The 18,353-nt window shown below is 42.7% G+C and overlaps 1 protein-coding gene across 1 annotated transcript in view; it reads left to right on the top strand.

Moving 5' to 3' along the window:
* The first annotated feature begins 14,709 nt into the window (after positions 1-14,709).
* The window catches only part of LOC124619674 (radial spoke head 1 homolog), a 139,073-nt gene continuing 135,429 nt past the window's right edge, over positions 14,710-18,353 (top strand). Inside the window, exon 1 of the mRNA XM_047146216.1 lies at positions 14,710-14,763. Coding sequence (XP_047002172.1) covers positions 14,710-14,763 — 54 coding nt within the window. The remainder of the gene's footprint in view (positions 14,764-18,353) is intronic.

Below are 18,353 nucleotides of genomic sequence, written 5' to 3'. Positions count from 1 at the left end.
TGTAATTCCACATTGTTCACAGATACGTACGTACATAACTATAATACTCCAGACGAAGCTGACTACGACGTAATGCAGATGATTTCAGATAAAGTTAAACAAAGCAGTGTAAATACAGACGACGAACGCACGCAACTACACAAAATTCTTTTACAGCAAGCTCCAGTTTCGACAACATTCCTGGTACTATGTCCGGTTTTATGTATGAATTTGAAGTCAAACAACACGACACATTTAAAGCAAAGCATTATCCTATTCCGTATATCCATAGAGAACAAGTTAAGAAAGAACTGCAGGATATGCTTGACCAAGGAATTATTGAACCGGCAGTTAGTCCGTACATAAACCCGCTACATATTGTCAAGAAAAAGGATGGCTCACTTCGCCTCGTACTTGATTCACGTCACAGCAATGACATAATTATTAATGAAACAGATCGTCCACAGACATTAGAGGAACTTCTACAGAAATTTCACGGTATTGCTATTTATTCTACATTAGATCTAAAATCGGGATTTTGGCAAATTCAACTCCATCCGAACTGTAGAAAGTACACAGCATTTCTCTGTTTTGGCGACTGTTATCAATTTTGCAAATTACCATTCGGCTTAACTATTTCTTCTGCAGCTTTTATTCGCGGTTTGAACACAATACTTCCGACAGAACTTAAAGACAGAATTACAACGTACGTAGATGACATTCTTATTGCAGAAGCTAACTGGTCTGAACACAATGTGATTTTAGAACGACTGTTGCAAACTTTTCGTGCACAAGGACTCACAGTTAATCTCAGTAAATCGCACTTTGGCAAAACTTCTATAAAATTTCTTGGACATGTAATTTCAGCAGAAGGCATTGCGCTTGACCCGGAAAAACGTCAAGCTTTACGTGACATTACTGTTCCTACGACAAAAAAACAATTACGCAGCTTTTTGGGTTTAATTAACTTTGTTCGTAAATTTATTCATCATTCTGCTTTAGACACACCCAGATTATGCCAATTAACAGGTAAAAACACTATTTGGTGCTGGGATAAGCAAGCACATTCTGAATTTATGAACCTGAAACATGCTTTGTTGAATGCACCACTTTTATCGCACCCAGATCTTACCAGAAATTTTTCCATTGCCACCGACAGTTCCAACACCGCTTTAGGCGTACATATTTTTCAGGAAATTGAAGAAGATGGCTCAACAGTAATTAAAAATATCGCATTTGCCCTTATAAAATTTATCGGGTTCATCTTAACGTTAATTTTGTGGAGACTTAACATTTTTGCACATTTTTATTATCATTGACTTTTATTACTGTGGGAAGCTAACATTTGGCACTATTTGCAATTATATTCAATTCTTTTCATTTATATATTTTGACGGGGAGGTTACAAGGGCCGAACGAAGTTTTGTAAGATGCCCAAATTCCGAAAGCCACTCAAAACTTAATAATGAAAAGGAACTACCGGAATCAAAGAGAGCATAAACGGACTCGCCACCTACTCGACAAGAAACGTAAGGCAAAAGGGGTGATGAGGGAGCACCCACCCGAGTGCGCCAAGGCGTAAAACTTCGAACCCGAGTCCGCGGGCCAACCCGGGGTCATCTATTGGCTCCAGCAGCACGAGGCTGAACACAAGAGCGTACCAAATGAGCCGTACTGCTGCATCTGAAACAACGCCGGGGTTCCCTTTTGATAACTTTAACTAATGTAGATAGTCCGGAATCAGCGCCGACTTATCCACCGGAAGCATTCCCTTAAGAACGATTGGGACTAATTCTTGTTCAGGTAAATCAATCAGTAAGGCGATAGAGGCTGTCTGGACTCTATCGACACACTGATGTAACTGCTCCTCACCCCACTGCACTTCCAAATATAACGACACTGTAGTTGTTTCCGAACCCCGGTGGTTAACCTTTGCCTAACTACGAGCTCCCTTATTTGCTGCAAGGAAAACTCTTCTGCCATGGCTCGCGAGAGGAGGTTCTGCAACTCGCCTCTAGCTAGCGGGTACAACAACGACAGAATTACTTGGTGCGGAACACGAAAGGCGGCCGCGTGTTGTTCTAGGCGAACCGGTAACCACAATAAGTTCTCCACCCGATGAAATCGCTCTACACCAAATTCAGTAATATCTCGGAAGAAATAGGTCAGAGGATTAGGCAACTTGGCAAACACAGCATCTACCTTGACAGTCGATGGATCAGTGCCACGCCCAGGCTGGTTCTCGCTGATAGTGCGAGTAGCTACATTGAAACTTCCTCCCATCTAACTCCAAACACGTAAGCTTAAACTGTAATGCGCTCACCAAAGTTCCCAACTCAACGGTTAATTTTTTGTGATGATCCCCAAATCTAACATACTTAAATCGGCTACCCCAGCCAGCTGACTGTCACTAGGTTGGGTTCCCTCTGGAAGATAAATAGTGTCCTCAAGGCCTTTAATAGCCTCAAACAAAAACTGAATTGCCGCTCCTGTCTCACCGACCACCGCTGGCATGACGTCAACCGGCTGCAGCACGGCAGCGCGCAAACGGGCTACTAATTCCGGAACACTTCCTTCAGTCGGCTGGCGCCTTATTGCCAACTCGTAGACAAGGTGGTCATTCCGGAGCAAGCCGATCCCCGGACACTGTCTGACTGCCATTTTGACAAGCACCTGAAACAAGTCACAGCCAAAGCAATACGGTACCACCAGACACAAACAGAAACAACAGTGAATCTGACAGCAACTAGAATGGCCAGCACAATCGCAACCAGGCTCTGTTACCAGTGAAACGCCTGGTTAAATCCGCAGGACAGAACAGATAGTTGGAATTGTGGGGAGGGGCCAAAAATGAGCGGCTGTCAGTTACACTAGAACACATAACATTATTCAGCTGCTAAACATTACAGAGCAAATTTCCGAGCTTAAATATCGACTGGATATGTCACACAATCTTATGCCTTAAGGGGACAACCTCCTTAATTTTTAAAACGACTGAAGGCCCATGATTCAGAACACAACTACAATAAATTTTTACAAGGCAGAAAGCGCAAACCTTTATCAAAAAATATTTTAAATGAGGTTGAAGGTCCAAACAATGCAAGACGAAAAGTAAGGAACTTTCAATTTTAAAATGGCTGAAGGCCCATTATTTAATACCCAACTGAAAGCATACACATTCAAACCATCGGCTATCAGCCATTGAAATACACAAACACCAATAAGAAAAGGGAGTACAGCCAGCGGCGCTCAGAAGTTTCCGGGGGTCGGTTTGCACTTGAAATATTAACGTTCGCTTAGGGGAGACAGGTAGTCGGCCCGACTATATCCGATTCGCCGGCAACCCAACCAAGAGACAGTCAACGGACCCATCGACAAGATGACTTGCTTTCCACCCGACCGGTATACAAGGGACTCCAAAGCCAAAACATAAAAGGCGTAGCCGACCACAACCAAGTATGCATAAGGTGTCAAAACTAGACACACTTGTTGGACAGTGACAAGACGGGGAGAAAAGGACACTGCCTGAATATTATTTCAGCGGCCAGGGCAGGTAACTGGGACGCTAACGGCCACAAGGCAGAAAATTCCGCTGGTGCACTTTGTCTTCAAATAACCAAAATACAGTTGAACTCCCCCGGATGGTGGCCAAACTTTCGCCAACTCGAACACTCACTGTTGCTGACGGTGACGGGAATACCCCCAACAGCCAACCACGAAAAGCAATAGCACAATGTGAACAGACTGGCTTCGGTAATTACATCACCACTCAACCTTGATGCCCTGGGTCGGTGAGCCACGAACCTCGTAGCAGTCGGAACAGCTCCCACACACTCCGACACTGCGTACAGACCGCCAGCGGGCCCGGCCCACTTCGCCGCATGGAGATTTCCTGGCCGATCCACACCAACCGACCGACTGCCGCACACCGGCTAGCCAGAAACTAAAACCACCAGACCAAACATAGTACAAGGTGTGAATATCGATACACACTGCTGCTGCCACACGTAGAAAGAGGAAGAACCACACCATAACGGCAATAACAGCAGAGTAACAGCCAAGGTTTAAACCAACGCCTAAACCGGGGCCAGCACGGCCCACACAGCACGTCAACGACCATCCAGCAGCTGCCAGTCGTGCTGGTGGAGAAATGGAACTCCTTACCAATCTCATGGCCACCACGGGAGCACGTTGCACATACCGTACTGAAAACACTGCCCGCCTCCTGCAATGTCCAGAGGACTACCATGAATCGTGGTGACATCAATTCAGTTATAGTTTTCAATAAAAGTGTCTGTTCTTCTCACTGTGTACTCCTCTCTGTTACTTACTATGTAGCAGTTCTGTGTACTCGTATGTTCCAAGTTTTATCGAGTTGTTGATCAAGTGAAAGTGACTTTCGTTCTTAAGTTTTGTATACTACTATATTACCAGCATTTCAGGACCGTTCTTTTATTATTATTATTATTATTATTTTACCCAACATACTACATTCAATAGTTTTAGGCATTGTCAGATGTCTACAAAGACACAAAAAATTACTGGTTACTTAATTGTAACTACATTGTTTGAGATACGAGCTGTCTCACGGTAGCAGTTTTAGGATATCTTGGTATTAAAATTATATACAACTGAATACTGCATAGCGTGTTTCAAAGGCACGACCGTTTGCTCTTGTCACCTCAAAATGCAAACGCACTTCCGAACAAGATGTGTCACGATTTATGTAGTACGGATGTAGTTGAATGGCAACACTGAGCACTGTTATCGGTTCACTCTGCACGTCAGAGGTAATGTTCTTGCTCATCTTCTCGATCATTCGTGTTATATGCCATTTCTAAGAAAAGGGCGCACGCAGGAGCAAAAAAACTGTGTAAAATTTACATACAGTTTCATTCTGAAATACGATAACATTTTGGCATACCGAGATCGACTGCTCGCCTCTTTTTTATAGTCTTTAGCCTCTGGTAGTGTGACCTGAGGCTGAAACATAAAAAGTTTCGTTTTGAGAAGGGATGGCTATTAGGTCCAGTTAAATGGCACGATTAAAGTGGCCGAGTGGTTCTAGGCGCTACAGTCTGAAACCGCGCGACCGCTACGCTCGCAGTTTCGAATCCTGCCTCGGGCATGGATGTGTGTGATGTCCTTAGGTTAGTTAGGTTTAAGTAGTTCTAAGTTCTAGGGGACTGATGACCTCAGAAATTAACTCCCATAGTGCTCACAGCCATTTGAACCAATTGAAGTGTCGAGCGAGCACGCAACGAGGCGGGGCGGCGAGGATACATGTGAAAACACACTAGGTGTCTGTCAGATGCTATAGGTTTTTGTGTGTCCAAACCATTTATTAATTGTATTGGACGGGTAAGACTGTGCATTAGTAGGCACTATAGTCTGGTCAGACGTTGCCACGCCGCTTTTGAGTTTCAGAGCAACCTTCCACTCACCGCTGCGGCGTAATGGGACCTCAGGCCTGCTCTGGGCTCAAAAGATCGATGGGCTTGAATTCCATGTGAACGACCGCTACAAAGCTAGGCTGGACATTGGCCATAACAACTTTACATTGTACAAGAGCGAAAGGATGTTCATAGCTTCCTAAGGTAGAACACTTGGTGGTGAATGAACCAAGGACGCCCATGTTTCCTTTTAGCCAGCTGTGGCATAGTATACGGTTGGTAAGGTGTGGGTCAGGGTCGCTGCATGGTGCAACCGACTGCTACTTTTCAGCCACCATAAGTTGATCCCTGACAGTTGCTGCAGTAACTTCGCATGTCTACCTCAACCGTTAACATAACGCTGTATTGTAAACGTCTCTATGGACACGCATTAGTGTTGTCACAGCTCTACAGATGGCCACTGTTTTTCCCTACAGCCAGTAGCGATTCACAGTTAAAACCTGCCAACAGCGCTGGCGAGCTGTCAGGGAACTTCTTACACCGTCTAGAGTATAGCTGGCAGCCTACAGCGGCGGGAACTATTATCACTTCCTTAATCTGTCACATACTTCGGCTTATTAGCCATAATTTGAGGCCGGTGTATTCCATACTTGGGTAAAATGTAAACTTGGGTGACGTAAGTCGACCTGTGGGACGGCAACGCCGTTATTCGTCATTGGCAGTTCTGTACTACACTTCGGAAAACTTCAGTAAATGCACAACATAACCACAGCCATTTTCCTTTAAGCACTTAGTTCTACCTAAGTTCATTCTTAGTTTCCACAACCGTTTACTACAACAAATAGCAATAAATAATTCTGAGCTAATGTCGAGCATAAGAACGAATACAGGGCTTGAACACTGGGTTACTGTAGCGAGACTGAATACTACAACCCTCAAATCCTCCAAAAATAAAAGGAAGATATACCTATTTAAAAAATAAATAATAATAATAATAATTCCCTTGACGCCTTTCTGAGGGACAACCTCCACTCCTTCCAAATAAACAATGTAAGTGTAGCTCACATATGGCTTGAATCAAAGAAAAAGTATCGACAGCAATTGAGAGATTTATACCAAATAATTTAACAAACGTCCGAGTTGATCGCACATGGTACACCAAACAGGTCAGAACACTGTCGCAGAAACAACGAAAAAGGCAGGCCAAATTTAAACAACGCAAAATCCCTAAGATCTGTTACAGAAGCTCGAAATTTAACGTGGACTTCAATGCGAGACGCTTACAATAGTTTCTACAATGAAACTTTGTCTCGAAACCAGACAGAAAATATAAAGAGATTCTGGTCGTATGGAAAGTATGGTAGTGGCAAGACACAATTAATGCCTTCTCTGAACGACAGCAATGGAAAATAGTATCGATGACAGTGCCCATAAAGCAGAAATCCCTTCACCATAGAAGACGAAGTAAATATTCCAGAATTCGAATCAAGAACAGCTGCTAACATGAGTAATTTAGAAGTAGATGTCCTCGGAGTAGTGAAGCAACTTAAATCACTTAATAAAACCATCTCTTCCGGTCCAGATTGTATACCAATTAGGTTCCTTTCAGACTATGTTGATGTAATAACTCCATACTTAACAATCACATACGACCGCTCACTCAACGAAAGATCCATACCCAAAGACTGAAAAGTTGCACAGTTCATACCAATATTCAAGAAAGCTAGTTGGAGTAATCCAGTAAATTACAGGCGCATATCATTAATGTCGATATGCTGCAGAATGTTGGAACATATATTGTGTTCGAACATTATGAATTACCTCGAAGAGAACGGTCTATTGACACACAGTGACTACGGATTTAGAAAGCATCGTTCTTGTGAAACACACCTACCTCTTTACTCATACGCAGTGTTGTGTGCTATTGACAAGGAATTTCCACCCGACTTGTTGTGTGCTATTGACAAGAGATTTCAAACTGATTCCATATTTCTAGATTTCCAGAAGGCTTTTGACACTGTACCTCACAAGCGGCTTGTAATCCAATTGCGTCTCAATTTGCGACTGGATTCGTGATTACCTGTCAGTGTGTTCACTGTTCCAGTAACCGACGGAAAGTCATCGCGTAAAACAGAAGTGACCTCTGGTGTTCACCAAGGTTGTTGTTATTGGCGGTCTGCTGTTCGTTATCTATATAAACGATTTAGGAGACAGTCTGAGTAGCGTTTAAACTCAGAAGAGTGATTCTGGAGTCACTCTGTAGCAATTCTGGACGGGGGTGTCGCATTGTCCTACTGGAATTGCCCAAGTCCGTCGAAATGCACAATGGACATGAATGGAGGCAGGTGATCGGATAGGATGCTTACGTACGTGTCACATGTCAGAGTCGTGTCTAGACGTGTCAGGGGTCCCATATCACTTCAACTGCACACGCCCCACACCATTACAGATCCTCCATCAGGCTGAAAAGTCCCCTGGTGACAAGCGGGGTCCATGAATTCATGAGGTTCTCTCCATACCAGTACACGTCTATCCGCTCGATACAATTTGAAACGAGATTCGTCCGACGAGGCAACATGTTTCCAGTCATCAACAGTCCAATGTCGGTGTTGACGGCACCAGGCGAGGGGTAAAGCTTTTTGTCATACAGTCATTAAGGATACACGAGTGGGCCTTTGGCTCCGAAAGCCCATATCGAGGATGTTCCGCTGACAGTTTCGCAAGCTGACACTTGTTGATGGCCCATTATTGAAATCTGCAGCAGGTTGCGGATGCGTTGCACTCCTGTCACGCTGAACGATTCTCTTCAGTCACCGTTGGTCCCGTTCCTCCAGGATGTTTTTCCGGCAGCAGCAATGTAGGAGATTTGATGTTATGCCGGGTTCCTGATATTCACGGTACACTCGTGAAATGCTCGTACGGGAAAATCTTCGCTTCAACGATACCTCGGAGATGCTGTATCCCGTCACTCGTGCGGCGACTATAAACTACGTTCAAACTCATTTAAATCTTGATAACCTGCCATTGTATCAGCAGTAACCAATCTAACAACTGCACCAGACACTTGTCTTGTATAGGCGTTGCCGACCGCAGCGCCGTATTCTGCCTGTTTACATATCTCTGTATTTGAATACGCATGCTTATACCAGTTTCTTTGGCGCTTCAGTGTATAATGAACAGTTCAAAAGTATCCAAGTACATGTGTTTTATTTATATCGTCCTTAAATCAACATTCTTTTAACGTCCTTCAGTTTATATCATGAATACATATTTTTGTTCCACTTGGAGAGCTCGTAGACTGAGCATTACAAACTCTCTAAAACGTCTGCACATTTTTTTGATGCTTTGATGAATTTGCTTCGTTAATTTATTAGACCTCTCGGGAGCTGAAATTTGTGAACCCCAGAGGGAAGCAGTTGTTGCAGTAGACGAGTCTGCAAAATACAGGGAAACTCTTGTGACTAATGAAGAGGAATGAGACATTAGATGTGTTTCCGATTCCCTTTGTAAATCAAAAAAGTACTTGATGGATATGCATTTTGGCTAGAGTTTTCAGTGTTCTTTTATTTTCTCTTGTCCACGCAAATTGTTTATGGATCTAAGCGGCTCGTAAAGGAACCAGGGCCGGCCGTTGTGGCCGAGAGGTTCTAGGCGCTTCAATCCGGAACCGCGCTGCTGCTACGGTCGCAGGTTCGAATCCCGCCTCGGGCATGGATGTGTGTGATGTCCTTAGGTTAGTTAGGTTTATGTAGTTCTAAGTCTAGGGGACTGATGACTTCAGATGTTAAGTCCCATAGTACTCAGAGCCAAAGGAACCAGGACATCTTCAACACATCGAGATCACCAGAATCACTCTTCTTCTGCAGTACGTATTCATCGGATGAACGAATGAAGATTTTTTATTTTGTTTAGGTTTGCCATTGCTGGTTCCAGGTTGTTCTTATTTTTGAGAAACAGTGGACAGTTATTTCCTTATTCTGTCCTTATAATCGACGGAATTAACCAGCTAGAAAATATGAAATGCACTATAATAGTGTTAACCCAAAGAATTAACCATTCAGAAAAAAATGCTCAATAATACAGTTCTAATTCCACGTGTTCCCCGTTAGACAACGCGGCCAAAATGCTAAAGCAAAGACAAATTTGAATGAATGCAAACAAATGAATCTTTTAACAGTGAGACATAGTGAAAGAAAGTCCCAGACGGACAGAACTGTGGACAAGCACACGGTTGCTATACCAGGTGGTTATAATTAAAGTACAGATACTCACAGAGATCCAATGTGGACTGTAATTATCGTATGACAGCGAAACTTTGTGGATATTCTAATGCGTCAATGCGGAACCGATTTACTCTGGAAAACAGATACTTCAAATTTTGGCCACGAGGTGCAGGTCTAGCGCTGCGAATGTAGGAAAGACGTATAGAAATGTTTACATATTAATGGATTAGAAACGACATAGGCAGGGAAGGTCAAACAAATGAGAAAGGCGTAATGTCGATTTTGTTGTTAACTGCCGCTTGTGCTGTTTGTTCAACATGAGCACCGGAGAGCTCTCCGAGATGCTGTACAGCGCTAGATTTGCACCTGGTGGCCAGAATTGGAACTATTTTTTGTCAGCGAAAATCGGTTCCGGATTAATACATTAGCATATCTATCAAGTTTCCCTGCCGTACGATAGTTACAGCCTATTCTAGCCCTCAGTGAGTAGTTGCACTGTAATTGTAATCACTCAGTGCTTGTTTCCCTTCTGTAAGAGGGAGACTGAGCAGGCACACGTTGGATCGTAAACACAATTCAGCCATGAGTGACTCTGCACTGGTTCATGAGGCTCCTTGCCTCTTATTGCCAACTGCAGCATGCACCTAATGCACACGGAAAGTTAGCAGGTGTAGACGTATCAGTAGTTTCTTAACTATAGGGTAGGAATATCTTTGAAGTGAGCACTCAGACGCACAGAGCAGAACTTTTCGCACCAGTATCCATTTACTCCGAAAGTCACGTGACTATGCCGAGGTGTAAGGTTTACCCGCAAACGCTTCACAGATTTTGAATTGAATTTCGTCCCTAGTACTTATAGATCCTGTTACAAAGCTCTGTGGGTTTTGTACCTGCGTCTCCTAGGCGTCTTAACAATGTGCATTCGATATCTGGAAAGAACTTGCCTTAAAGCTAAAGATAAATGCAGAGCTTTCGGCTTATTTTGTGACAAGTGTAACAGATCAGAGATGTCACGAGATCTTTTGTTACGAGAAGAGAATGGATAGCCACGCTGTTTTTCAGGTTTTGTATTTCATTTGATCGTATTGCTGAATATCTGTATTTACACTTTCGCTGCGGCGGCATTGCGGAATGGCTTCCAAGCATGTCAAAACAAAAGTGTCCCAAAAAGACACTGAAATAACAAATTAACGATTTACTACACAATGAAATATTTATATGGAAGACAGTTTTGTTTTTCTCTTCCAGTGCCATATGTTTGATCTTCATTCACTTTCCGGGAGCTAGATTTTTTTCTTTTTGTCCACATTCATTCTCCTTGAAGTACATCTACATCTACAATCATACTCTGCATATCACACTTAAGTGCATGGCAGAGGTTTCATCGAAACACGTTCACAATAATACTCTATCATTTCACTCTCGAACTGAGCAAGGACAAAACAACACCTATATCTTACCGTGGGAGATCTGATTTCCTCTTTTTACTGTGATGATCATTTCTCCCTGTTTAGGTCGGCGTCAATAAAATATTTTCGCGCTCGAAGGAGCTAGTTGTTGATTGAAATTTCGTTAGAAGATCCCGCCGCAACGAGAAACGCCTTTTTATTAATAATGTGAACCCCCAACTCTGTATCCGTATCCGTGACACTCTCCCCTATTTTCCGGTAATACCAAAAGCTGCTGCTCTTCTTTGAACCTTCTCGATGTATTCCGTCAACTCTATCTGGTAGGGATCCCACACGGGGCAGCAGCACCTCGAAATAAGGCAGGAATAGTAAGTCTGTTACGTCTTCTAAGTATTCTGCCAATAAAACGCAGTCTTTTGTTCGCCTTCAATATGATGTTTTCTATGTGTTCTTTGCAATTTAAGTTGTTCCTAATTGTAATACATAGGCATTTACTTAATACGACCTTTCGATTTGATTGATTTATCGTGTAACCGAAGCTTAACGGATTCCTTTTAGCACTCATGTGGGTGATCTCCACTTTCCATTATTTAGGGTCAATTGCTAATTTCCTCACCATACTGATATCGTTTCTAAATCGTTTTGCAATTTGTTTGATCTTCTGATTTACTAGACGATAAACGACCTGAGACACTTCCGCTAACCACAAAATTCCCTAGCCATGGACGGACATTATTCAGCATATCTGGGAAGCCTTGCAACGTGCTCTTCAGAAGAGATTTCCACCCTCTCGTACTCTTACGAATTTATGGACAGCCCTGTAGGATTCATGGTGTCGGTTCCCTCCAGCACTACTTCAGACATTAGTCGAATCCATGCCACGTCGTGTTGCGGCACTTCTGCGTGCTTGCGAGGGCCTTACACGATATTAGGCAGGTGTATCAGTTTCTTTTTTTTTTCCCCAGTGTAGATACCCACCTCCGTAGTCGACGTCGCTATCGCACGCCTGTGTGGTGACACATGGCTCAGTGCTAAGCCGATTCGAGTCCTGGTGGATGACATTTTCAGTGCTAAAATTTGGCCGAAAGGGGGAGGAGAGGCGCCGGCCAGAGTGGCCGAGCGGTTCTAGGCACTACAGTCTAGAACCACGCGGCCGCTACGGTCGCAGGTCCGAATCCTGCCTCGGGCGTGGATGTGTGTGATGTCCTTAGGTTAGTTAGGTTTAAGTAGTTCTAAGTTCTAGGGGACTGATGACCTCAGAAGTTAAGTCCCATAGTGCTCAGAGCCATTTGGACCATTTGAATCCGAGTTCGAATCTCGATCCGGCACACAGTTTAATCTGCTCGGAATTTTCAGATCAGCGCACACTCCTCTGTAGGGTGAGAATTTCATTCTAGGACGCGAAATTACTGAACATTTTCTTATGATGAACTCGATCCGCTGGCTAAGTCAGATGCGTTGGGAGATGAAATTTATGAAGCACAGAGGGGAGCAGTTTCTTCAGTACATGAGTCTGAAACACACAACGACTGGTTGGCAACCAATGAAGAAATACAGGACATTATATGTTGGGTTTCTGATTCAATTTGCAAATTAGAAAGTGCTTTATGGACGCACATTTCTGCTAGACATTTCAGCCTTCTTTTATTTGCTCTGTTCCACACAAACTATTTGTGAATCACAGCGGCAGGTAAAGGAAGCAGGAGTGCTCGGCACATAAAGGGCCCCAGAATCACTACTCTTCTTCAACACGTATCGAAGGGCATGTTTGACTTTGTACCACTGCATGCGCCTTCTTGTCGCTTTGGGCAACGACGGCATGCATCTTGTGCGCACGGATAGTTGCTCAGGTATGAACCCACCTTTAAAATGTATAGTTTTTTCTACTCTTTTGGTAGACCTCATACAAAAACTTTTTCACATACGATAAGCAGTCATTTCGATTTAACATTTATGTTGTAAGTTGCGTGTCAATGTCATTATTTTTTTCCGCACAACAGCTTCTCATTTAGAATCAGGAGGCTAAGAATCGATCCTGAAATCTCCGCATTAATAGCCTGTCACGCTAATGACTTGACCACCAAAGCGGCCGTAGCTCTATTACGAAGTATAGACTCCCACTGGTGAATGCAAAACGATATAACTTTATTGATCGTGGCTATTTTTTCAAACATGAATTCAAAAATCTATGAAGATCATACATTCCTGATGATGGAGCTCGATAGCTCTGACAAAATTTTGAAATGACATTATATAACTCGTAAGCTGTTGTTTAATTTATTCTGTAATGTGCTACCAGTTTCTGTGAAAGACCATTACCGGAAACAGATTGATATAACAGCAAGAGTTGCATATATACATAAAGAAGAACACAAAGTCAAAAATATAATATTTTGAAATTCAGAAGTGGGTGCTTTAGAGAATAATTTACACAGCACCTTTCGGTTTTATGCAGTGTGAACCAGAAATCAATCGACAAACTTTGGGAGGTACCAGTATGGAGGAAAACAAGAAAAAATGTTAGTAAATATGGGCTCTAAAATGCAAACCTTAAGAATGATAATACCGTAGGATCATTTATCTTCACTGCTGTGGAAAAATTCTCATCTCCGGAACAAGTGCTCATAACTTTTAAGGTTTACGTTTGAGATCACATATTTACTGGCCTCTTTTTCTTCCTGTACCACTGCTACTCTGCTGGTCTTTGCTTTCCCTGTTCCACTCGCAAATGGAGCAGAAGATTAGCAACTGTCTGTACCTTCCAAATTAGCGGTAAGTTCTCTAACCTCGCTTAGCGGTCTTTACGCGAGATGTACATTGGTGGCTGTAAAAACATTCTATAGTCTTTTGCAAATGCCGGTTCTCAAAAAATTTTCCGCAGTATTTCGCCAAAGCAATGTCTCTTCTCTCCAGAGACTCCCATATGAGCTCACGAAGCATTTGTGTAACACTCGCGTGTTAAGAACTGACCTGTAACAAACCTAGCAGCATGAGTTGGAATTGCTTCGATGTCTTACTTTAGTCCCAAACACTCGAGCGGTACGCAAGAATGGGTAGTACAGATGTCCCGTACGCTGTCTGCTCTATAAATAAGTTTCACTTTCTTAGAATTCTTCCAATAAACCGATGTAGACTATTCACCTTCGCAACACAGAACCTCATGTTCCTATTCCGTTTCATATGAATTCACAACGTTACACTTAAATATGTAATCAACTTAATTGAGTCAGACAGCACGCCACTAATACTGTAATTCTACACTACGGGACTGATGACTGATAACCCTATGAAACATTTAAGATTTTGTTAGTATGCATCAACAGCTACACCATACAGTGCGAAGTAGAATTCTTCTGTCGTATTCAACCACGTTACGACCAAGCACCATTTATTGATGCAGCTTTGAAGTATTCTTTTGTTAAGACGTAAAAAAACTACTAAACCTTTTCGGTATGTTTGCCTTTTGGTTTCATTCTGTTTGATGTATTTCTGGCGGAAATTAAATGTCAAGATTCCAAGTGTTCTAATCCCCATATTTTATACAAGTCAATATTACTAAACACATTCATAATCTTTGAACTCGGCAATGAAACAATGAAAGTGCAGTTCAACAACATCTCTGCACATTGCAGCTAAAATTGCTGGCGCTCAGCTGAATTTTATTGTCATTCGCAGCGGTCGTCTTTCTGCTTGTAAGCCCTGAAAATGGGAGATGAAGGGGAAGATGCACTTGGAGAAGGAGAGGAAGAGTCATTGGGGGTATGTAGCAATAACATCCAATGTTTAAAAATCACGAAGAAACCTCAGGTTAAATATTTCATGTCTGGGTTATTGCCTACTTTGTTGTCTGCGCGTGTGTCTGTTTTGAGTCGTAAGTGATAGTGAGTGGACAGGAAAGAGGGGGGTGTTATGAACAGATTGCGCACGCGTATCGCTTACATCTCTTTCCTATGTGTGTTTACCAGTGCACACCATAAAAAATAGGGAATTTTATTTCACGAGAACGTGTTACTATTATTCTGTGAACTGATGTGCTCCTTCTGTTTGTTTTGGTTTTCTGCTACTGATCAGTATCAGTTAATAGGGTCGGACTTTTTTGTTTAAACTGGAAGACAATTATGATGATGTAGTGTAACCTTTAAGGTAGCCCATCGTCAACACCGAGGCTGTTCCAGGGGGAGTACTGGCCCAGTTGCTGTCGGAGTCCGCAGTGGTCTTGCTCAAACAGCCATCCCAGCTTTCATCCATTTCACTGAGAATGACTCGGGAATTTCAAACTCGTATATGAATCAGATAAAATAACACACTAAATGCGATGGACGGATCCACTGATTTTGGATTCTGTTTGATGGGGAGTGGAACATACCACTATATCGCTCATGTAACCATTGACTGAGCAGTGTCAACGTGTGTTTTTTATTTTTGTATATCATCGTTTTATAAGAATTTGAGCACGTCGCTTCACAATCATACTAAAATCCCATCTGTATTTGTCCGAGTTCGAATTCATTTATTACAGCTGTTTCTTTTATGTTATTGTTCTGTACGAGGAACTTTTTAAATGTATTAAAGCATATCAGATTCGTCCCCAAGAGGAATGGTGTTCAAACCTTGTCCCATCAATAATCCAGAAAGAGATTTTCGCTCTGCAGCGGAGTGTGCGCTGATTTGAAATTTCTTGGCAGATTAAAACTGTGTGCCGGACCGAGGTCCGAACTCGTGACCTTTGCCTTTCGCGAAAGGTCCCGGGGTCGAGTCTCGGTCCGGCGCACAGTTATAATCTGCCAGGAAGTTTCTTGTCCCATCACCCTGAGCAGCGTTTATTGCAAATCCCTAAAATACTGCATCCAAATGCCGGAATGGTTCCTTAAATAATGTGTCAGGTGATTTCCCTCGCCTGCTTCGTCAAATTCCACCCATCGTCCGTCTATATTAGCACCACTCCGACGAGGTGTTTGGCTGTCCTCGTCCTATTTCATCATTTCGCTAGCAGTTCGAATGGGGAAATTGAGCTTTACAAGTATATACAGGGTGTTCCAACTTAACCTTTACCATTTTGATCACGTTTATTTCAGAAAAGGGGATATGTAGAACGGTGCAGTCTGTGGCATAATGTCCATACATATTCTAAACGTTTAGTAGCCGTTTCACAGGTTCCAACATGTGCGCCATTTGTAGCAAGCAGAATATCCAAGGAACATTTCAGTTCCTCCGACTAGAAAGAAAGCCACTGAAGAGATCGTTAAAGGTGTTTCCTTTTCTTCTCTTCTTTTTTAAAGAACAATTGAATGGTTCTCTGTAAACTGACTCTCCTAAATTTTGAAAAAAAAACGCGCTACATCATGATTTTGTTGATATATATTGAACTCCTTTCTGAGCCACTGACAGCTTTAACAATGGGTAATAAAGGACATTTTTCCTCTAGGTATGGACATGACTGTTTTCAAAATTGTGATTGATTGTTGATGACGAATTTCATTAGTGTATATATGTTTCATAGTATTGCAGTTAAATGCGTAACTCCTAAAATAGATACTTACATGACGACCGCGGGCGAACACCACATATTATTCTTAATGCTCATTTTTGAGCCATCAATACTTTGAAACTTTCTGACAGATTAATACTGTATACCAAACCAAGACTAGAACCCCGTACCTTTGCGTGCAGATGCTCTACCGACTGAGCTACCCAAGCACGACTCAACAGAGTGTCCTCACAGCTGTACTTCATCTCCTACCTTGTGAACTTACAAAAGTTCCATCCTGGAAGAAAGGACATTGCGAAGACATGTCTTATCCGCAGCCTGGGAGAGTCTTCAGAATGAGATTTTCACTCTGCAGCGGAGAGTGTGGTGATACGAAACTTCCTGGCAGATTAAAACTGCAAGTGTTGCAGGAGAGCGTCTGTTGGGTTGGGTTGTTTTGGGGGAAGAGACCAGACTGCGAGGTCATCGGCCTCATCGGTTTAGGGATGGACGGGAAAGGAGATCGGCCGTGCCCTTTCAACCATCCCGGCATTCGCCTGGAGCGATTTTGGGAAATCACGGGAAACCTAAATCAGGATGGCCGGACGCGGGATTGAACGAGAGCGTCTGTGAAGTTTGGAATGTGGGATATCAGTTACTGGCCGAAGTGAAACTGTGAGTAAGAGTCGTCAGTCGTGGTGGGGAGCTCAGGCGGTAGAGCAGTTGCTCGCGAAAGGGAAATGTGTTGAGTTCGAGCCTCCGCCCGGCACACAGTTTTAATCTCCCAGGAAGTTTCATATCAGCGCACACTCCGCTGTAGAGTGAAACTCTCATTCTGGAATCAACACTTTTTTCCAAGTAGTCAGTTACCCCAGATAATTATTCCATAAGACATTACTGAGAAGGAGATTAATTTGTTTGTTTCCAAAAGTAGCAGCTATACGAAGAATAAAACTAGCTCAAATGAATAGTTTGAGAAACTCAGTACTATGGTTCTTCCAGATCAGATTGTCATTAATATGCACCCCCCCCCCCCCCCAAAAAAAAAAAAATTTTTTTGGAGCATTCTACCCTTTTTACTGACTCCTGTTCATGTGCAACATCAGTTATTGGTATGACTCTTCTTGTTGTAGAGAACTGAATATAGTGTGTTTTATGCAGAATTTACGGAGAGTTTTATTGGAAAATCGCCATTAACAGTCTCTTCTGTATCCTTCTCTCTGATTGGAAACACTGGAATATTGTTTAGAAATCCAGCGTGCTACAGACGGGATACAATTTTAAGTCTGTTGAACAGCTACTAAAAATTTTCAAATAACTTCCGGGAATTCAGCCAGGTAACACTTTCAGCGACCGCCGATATTTCGGCGGTCGCTGAAAGTGTTACCTGGCTGAATTCCCGGAAGTTATTTGAAAGTTGTATACGCCAGGAGAAACTCAGGTCTCACAGCTACTAAAAGTTTAGGTGTGTGTGAACATTATGCCGCAAACCGCACGTATCTACTTATCCATGTTTCTGGAATAAACGTGATCAAAGTTGTAAAGATCATTTTAGAACACCCTGTATATTAGCGCTAAGTATGTCTTCACTAGTCTTTTCGTGTCGTCTATAAACAGTTTTCACCATTACAGGAAGTAATGTTTTAACTCTCGAGCTGAAGCTACTATTTCCGAATTCGGAGAACTTGATTCGAGTTTTAGTATTGTAATTATCACAGAAAATTCGTCTTGCTCATTCATGAAAGTTCAACGCGTAGAAACTAACCCAGGTTTCTAAAGGGCGTAGGAAGAATCCTATTGCACATTTTCAGTGACTCCAAGTGTAGCACCTTTCGCATCTAGCGAATTTTTACAGTAGAAGTATTGACACACCATCGGCAAG

The sequence above is a fragment of the Schistocerca americana genome, chromosome 6 (assembly GCF_021461395.2).
Source record: "Schistocerca americana isolate TAMUIC-IGC-003095 chromosome 6, iqSchAmer2.1, whole genome shotgun sequence".
Classification (NCBI taxonomy): domain Eukaryota; kingdom Metazoa; phylum Arthropoda; class Insecta; order Orthoptera; family Acrididae; genus Schistocerca; species Schistocerca americana.
This window is presented reverse-complemented; position numbering and strand designations above follow the sequence as displayed.